Source organism: Thamnophis sirtalis, unplaced genomic scaffold (genome assembly GCF_051295495.1).
Source record: "Thamnophis sirtalis isolate CommonGarterSnake01/CBP01778 unplaced genomic scaffold, rThaSir2_p1.2 scaffold_1, whole genome shotgun sequence".
In the NCBI taxonomy this organism is placed as follows: Eukaryota; Metazoa; Chordata; class Lepidosauria; order Squamata; family Natricidae; genus Thamnophis; species Thamnophis sirtalis.
Genome location: NW_028261381.1, coordinates 107727942 through 107734311, shown reverse-complemented (window position 1 = coordinate 107734311; position 6370 = coordinate 107727942). Strand labels below are relative to the sequence as shown.

The 6370-nt window shown below is 37.9% G+C and overlaps 1 protein-coding gene across 1 annotated transcript; it reads right to left on the bottom strand.

Moving 5' to 3' along the window:
- Positions 1-450: 450 nt before the first annotated feature.
- Positions 451-5928, bottom strand: PIGH (phosphatidylinositol glycan anchor biosynthesis class H). The gene is made up of 4 exons (XM_014060789.2): positions 5708-5928; positions 3219-3428; positions 2212-2295; positions 451-944 (listed from the first exon to the last, which is right to left on the bottom strand). The coding sequence occupies exons 1-4, from the start codon at positions 5885-5887 to the stop codon at positions 864-866; spliced, it is 555 nt and encodes a 184-aa protein (XP_013916264.1). The 5' UTR covers positions 5888-5928; the 3' UTR covers positions 451-863.
- Between the last annotated feature and the right edge of the window lie 442 nt (positions 5929-6370).

Sequence of the window (6370 nt, the reverse complement as noted above, 5' to 3'; positions counted from 1 at the left end):
ATGCACTTTAGGTGTAGATGTCTGGGCAGATGAAGCTATTGTTTAAGAAGCAGGTGTCTAATTTTCCAGGTTTTTTTGTTTTTTTTTGTAAAATCAAAGTGCATCCTCATGAAAAATCACTTTGCTTGTGAATTCCATAAATACAAATTATCTTAGCTAGCAACCAGAAACTACATCTACCATTATCCACTAATACAGTGGTTCCCAAACTTGGCAACTTTAAGACTTGTAGACTTCAATTCCCAGAATTCTCCAGCCAGCTCAGCAGAATTCTGGGAATTGAAGTCCACAAGTCTTAAAGTTGCCAAGTTTGGGAACCGCTGCACTAATACATACATACATACATACATACATACATACATACATACATACATACATACGAACAAAATTAAGTCTGTAAAAGGAATACTATTGCCGATAGCATATAACTCAACATTATCAGAAAACAGATTCTAGTCTTCCATGGAACTTTATTTAGGAAGGGGGAAAAAACTTTACTTTCATCTTATTTCTGCTGAACTTTCCTTGTAGATTTCCAGTCATTTAGACAGGGTTAATTTTTGACAGGAAAAAGTTATCATTGAGCTTCTTACATCATGAGGTTGACCGAAGAAAATTTGGAACCTGGATTAGTAATTTTGTTCTGTGACATTTCTTCACAGCTGCACGTTCAATCCTTTCTCAAAAAGCCACTAGCAGTTTTCAGTTCCTCGGTGGATTTGAATCTAGTCTTACCTAGTTGTCAATCAAGTTAGGGACGTTGACATGGTTGCTTTGGAAAAGCTTCACCTAATAACTTGGGGAAAAGTTGTATTATTGTGGTTCTTCTGTCTTGATAAAAAGTTTCACATTAAAAGATGGTATCAAGATTTTTTCCTCTGCTCCAGGATTTCTTGGCAACTTTTGTATATGTCTACAAGGCAGTCTAGACGTGGCATGGAGCTCTATAAATAAAAATAATATTTTATGTGAATTTGCAGCTGAAACTGTATAAAAATGATACAGAATCACTATAAAATATGAATTCTTGGATTTTACAGGACAATCACAACAACCAATTGAACACATTTATAAACTTTCCCAAATTGGGAATTCCTTAATAAATCAACCTTCCTTCCTAGAGAAAGCTCCAAATGCACAACTCAATTTTAGTTCTCTGTACAAAATTGATTTACCAGTGTAGTCTACAGCTCATGATTCCACGGCAACGGTTCTTATTTCATGTTTAACTCCAATGCTTGCATACTGAACACTGTATAAATTCCACTGACTTTAGATATACTGAGGATTTACTCCATATATATCTATCACTTGCTTTTCTAAGTTAACAAAAAAATAATAATTATAGTTTTTGTTCCCAAACTGCAAGTTCCTGATCTCAAGGGTAGTCTACCTGCAGATAGAATGGGAAGAAATAAATAGAGGGAAAATTTTTTTGAAGGCCTGAATTCATCAGGTCCAACTGAATTATTCTTATTCAGGCTAGAATTCCATCTTTCTCAGTACAAGAAATATTATAACATATTGCTAAAGAATATATAATATATAATAATATTTGCTGTTGCTGAGTTATGTAACAATTAAAAAAGAAATTAATGTATCAATTATTTTTAATCTACTCAGTAATTTTCTACGCTCTGCTCGCTAGCTATTTTTTTTTTACTTCTGAAAGATCTTTTAACAGAATAAAGTCCATTTGGAAACTTTGTTTGCAGAGAGATACAGAATATCTAGAAGTTTCATAGAAAAAGGTTAATTTAGTACACTCCGTGATTATAGAAGTGTTTATAGGCTCAGTGAGGTGGTAAATTGTATTCTTTAGAGTTGATATAACTGAGAAAAACAAGAACTTAAATGCATCAAAGGGTGACAAAGGTTACTACTCCACCTACCTGTGCAAAATTAACTATCTAAAAAGTTCAGCAGTCAGTCCATGCTCAGCTGAGCACATCACTGCTATATCTAAAGGCATAGTTATTGCAAGTCAGTAAGTTTCAAAGATACACATATTCTTTAACATGGGATTGAGAAAAAGATCACGTAAAACGCTGTTCTCTAATGTAAAAATATTTTAAATATTTTTACAATTTCTATGTATTTTCCACAGAAGAAATACTGAAAAGAAACAAATGGCTTCCAAGAAGCGTTTCCGCAAGAAAAGCATATGGTATGATAGGTCTTAACATCCTCAGCAATACACTTTGTACCTACCTGAAATAGTGGCACTACTTCAGAAACAGCATGAGGTTCAATAGGATCTTGGAGAAGGATGCACAAGTAGTAGATAACTTTTTGCTAAAATTAATAGTGTATAGATAAGATAGTAAAAAATATAATTATCACAGCTATAAAATCTGCTCTTAAAATAACAATCCTTCAGAAGAGATTGCTATCCACACTACGTTCTATGGACATAAAAATATACAGGTAAATAATATTTATGTCAGTGGGATTCTTTAGAACAGCATTCAAATAGGAGTAGAGAAGCTTATAACTAAGAATAGACAACACAGAAATCTCCCTTTTTAAAAAGTTCCTTCAGTATCAGCTTTTTTTAAATAAACACCTTCTCATTTCATGTATCACCTCAAGTTTTCATTATTGACTATGGCTGGGTTCAAATATGTATTATACAATATAAATATTATATATTAGTATATACTAATATATGTACTAAACTATGATATGGTTTGCCAGATTGTGGTTTAACTTCCTGCAAGAAACAACATATTGTTAAAGAAGAGATTATTTACACCATTGTGGCTTTGCATGATACTGGGTCTCTGTATATTGCATTCTCACTCATTTTCTGATTGTTAAAACTGTTCCAAAGGTATAGTGATTTTTAAACAGAAAGCAACTTGCAATCAGTTATTTTTTAGAAGAAAGCAAACAAGTCTATTGCTCATATCGGTAGTACATATCTGCTAATTATATCTAAAATTTAACTAGTTCTCATGACTGGGCCATTTCTGGAATCATCCCAATCCTATTAAGTTCAATAGGTGGAGTGTCCTTCAGAGTTCTCCCATTTCAAAATTAATAAGCAATGAAACAGTATTTTACAATGTAGAACAAGCACATGCATCACTTCTTTTCCTCAGATTCTTTTCACTAGGAATATGAAATATTCAAGTTTTTCTTTCTTTCTGAGATATCTCTTGTTAATACAATTGTTAATAAAATTTCTTTGTAGTGTAGGAAAAGGATTTCCTTACCATATAAATGGCTTCGTTGATGACCACATCTTTGACCTGGTTCATCTCTATAAATGTTGTGCTTTCTTTCCCTGATGCATAGGACGAGGTCATCTGTATTCCAAGCGAGTCAATTATCAGCAGAGACTCCTGGTCAATTTTCACAAAGTGCAGGTATACAAGTAGGCCAATCAATGTGATAAATATAGAAGCAGAGAGCACCATAGTGTTCTGTAATAGAAAACAAGTTCTCAAATGGACGAAAACAAAAGTCATTTTGTATTCTACATAATTATACCGTAATACTATGAAACACTTTCAAAGGAAAAGCTGCTTATTACCATTAAAATCTATATGAGCAGCTCATGAACTATATTAAAGAGTACAAAATGAAATTATGCAGACACAATAAATAGTTGCCTAAGCACAGTTGTACATCTGTTGTATATTTGTGTTTCATAAAACAGATATTACTTGTTCTTATATCAGAGGTAAAAATAGAACATCAAACTAAAAATATACATTTCTGGCAAAATAAGAACATGCTTATTTTTAAAACAGAGGTACAAGAGTAGAGTTGAAGACATGACACTGATAATTACATATAGTGCAGATAGAAGGTCCCAAACATCTTTGAATTGTTTTGATTTACAATAGTTGTTTTTCCTGGAAGGCTCTTAATATGTTTTTTTAACCAGTACTAAAATCATATGCAGCTTCATTTAGAAAGAGAACCATATTAATTTCACAAGACATGATGGATTTTATATTGACCTGCAGGTCTAGTTAAGAAACTGTAGATAAACAAATTTTAAGATATTTGAATTAATGCTTAAAGACCCTCTTGGGAAAAAGGTGGTTCATGAACAATTTATCTCATTGCAGATAAAGAGATCGTTGAGATAGGTGAGATGAGCAGAAGGTGATGCGGCACTAGAAGAAATGTTTTAAAATACAAGGAAATAAATGTGAAAAAGAGTTGTGTTTTTTCCTCACTTTTGGGAACTTTATTTCAACCAAATGTGCTTTTTGAAGAGGCAAACTGGACTTACTTGTTTTTTCATCCAAAAAGCTTCTTCAGCTCTAAGGAAACTTCTTAGATGAGAAGCGAAACGTCTTCAAAGAAAAACCAGAAAGTCCAGTTGCCTCTTCAAAAGAACACGTTTGGGACAACCATGACCTGGATGGCTGAGAATCTTCAGAGACATTTTGTTCAACCATTGCTCAACTGAAAGTCTTACAGAGCCACCAGACTTCACCCTATATCATGTGTAACCAAAAGAGAAATGTTGATTGTGGATGATGGAAGATGAATTCTAGTGATTCTGAAGAGCATGTAGAGCAGTGTTTCTCAACCTTGGCAGCTTGAAGATGGGTGAACTTTAACTCCCAGAATCCCCCTGCCAGGCTAACTGGTGGGAGAATTCTGGGAGTTGAAGTCCACTGATCTTCAAGGTGCCGAGGTTGAGAAACACTGATGTAGAGGGAGAAAGCCTCAACTGTCTTGTTGCCAAAAGACAAATGGCATTGAAAATCAGTGACTGGGGACCAAGGCAAGCAGGAGGGATGGGGACAGACCACATGTCAACAATGGCCTCATGTCCCATTTCTAAATTGGAGGGAAGCTGGGTAGTAGCTACTATGAGGCTGGACTAGAATGGGTCAAAGACAAAGCTGTGTGTTAATATCCTGACAAACTCTATGGAGATTCTCAGTCATCCAGGTCATGGCTGTCCCAAAGGTGCTTTTTCAAGAGTCAATGGGACTTTCTTGTTTTTCTTTGAAGACATTATACTTCTGATACAAGCAGCTTATTCAGCTCTGACTGGATGGTGGAGAATACAGCACCAGCGTACCACAATATAGAAGCTACTATAGAAACTATTAAAATGAATCCCAAAGGTGCTTTTTCCAAGAGGCAACTGGACTTTCTGGGTTTTCTTTGGAGACCTTTCGCTTCTCATCCAAGAAGCTTCTTCGGCTCTTGAGAAAAGAACCTTTGGGACATCCTGCCAAAGGGTTAGAAGGACCACACACATAAGGTGGCCTGGTGATAAACGTAGTACACCAGCTTGACAATAACCACTTAATTCAATGGTCAGTCTTTCTCTACCTTGACAACTTGTGTAGCCCAATGCTGGCTACAAAATTCTGGGAGTGTAAGGCCACACCATTTAAAGCAGAGGTCTTCAAACTTGGCAACTTTTAAGACTTGTGAAATTCAACTCCCAGCTATGCTGGCTGGAGAATTCTGGGAATTGAAGTCCACAAGTCTTAAAGTTGCTAAGTTTGGGAACCCCTGATTTAAAGAGAAACCCTACAAGACACTAAGAGCCCATCAGCAATCTGAAAGGGGATGGAGGATTGTGGGGCTGCCTGTTCCCGCTGAATTCTTGGGGAGTGGGGTTCCCACATAATGGCGGGCCATTAACTGCCCCTTCGCTCCCCGAGACTGAGCGAACTTCCGGTTTCAGGACCGCCTTGAAGACGAGCGGCGACCCGACGGCTACCTGGCTGACGACGAAGAGCCCATAAGCCACGAGCCAGACGCAGCACGTGACGGCACTCAGAGAGCCCAACTGCAGCCGCGGGGAGCGCACCTGCAGCTCCCGACAGGAGGCGCTGTGGTGGAGGGGCCGCAGCTTAATAGGAGCCCCGGAGACCGACAGGTATTCCCGCTCTTCCGCCATGTCGGAGTCGGGGAGCGAGGCGAAGGCGGTTCGCAGATGCGCAGAGCGGCTCTTTTTCTACGCTCCATCCTCTCTAGCCGGCTGTCGCTCGATGGTAGTTCCGCCTCTCCCAGCTAGGAGCTGTCTGTTGTGCTGGAAAGGTTGGAGAGACGGCGGGGAGGGCTTTCCTTGACTGCTTCAACCTCCCTCCCTTTACACAACCGGGACCGGAGCGTAGGAAGTGACAGCCCACCGCCCCCCAAAGAAAGATCTCCGATTCATTAGGTCCTCCTGGTCTTCTCTTTCTCGGGCAGCGTTGTGCTTGCTGTTCTTGATTCTCAGTTCCGAGAAATCGAGATGATCCGGCTTGGATGGATTTTCTTTTAAATTCCGATTGGTTCCTTGTCCTGTGGTTTGCATAGATCCACAAAAAAAAAAGAACCTTGTAAAAATTATCCCTACATTGACGTTGGAGAAATTGATGTCTTTGAATTTGGGGGAAAA

What these genes read in the sequence shown, in the direction of transcription:
- PIGH (XM_014060789.2), bottom strand. Translation starts at nt 5,887, where the DNA reads ATGGCGGAAGAGCGGGAATACCTGTCGGTCTCCGGGGCTCCTATTAAG. An exon ending in TCAACGAAGCCATTTATATG is followed by an intron (nt 2,296 to 3,218) that starts GTAAGGAAATCC and finishes TATTAATTTTAG; the next exon opens with CAAAAAGTTATCTACTACTT. An exon ending in AAGTAGTGCCACTATTTCAG is followed by an intron (nt 945 to 2,211) that starts GTAGGTACAAAG and finishes TTTTATTTATAG; the next exon opens with AGCTCCATGCCACGTCTAGA.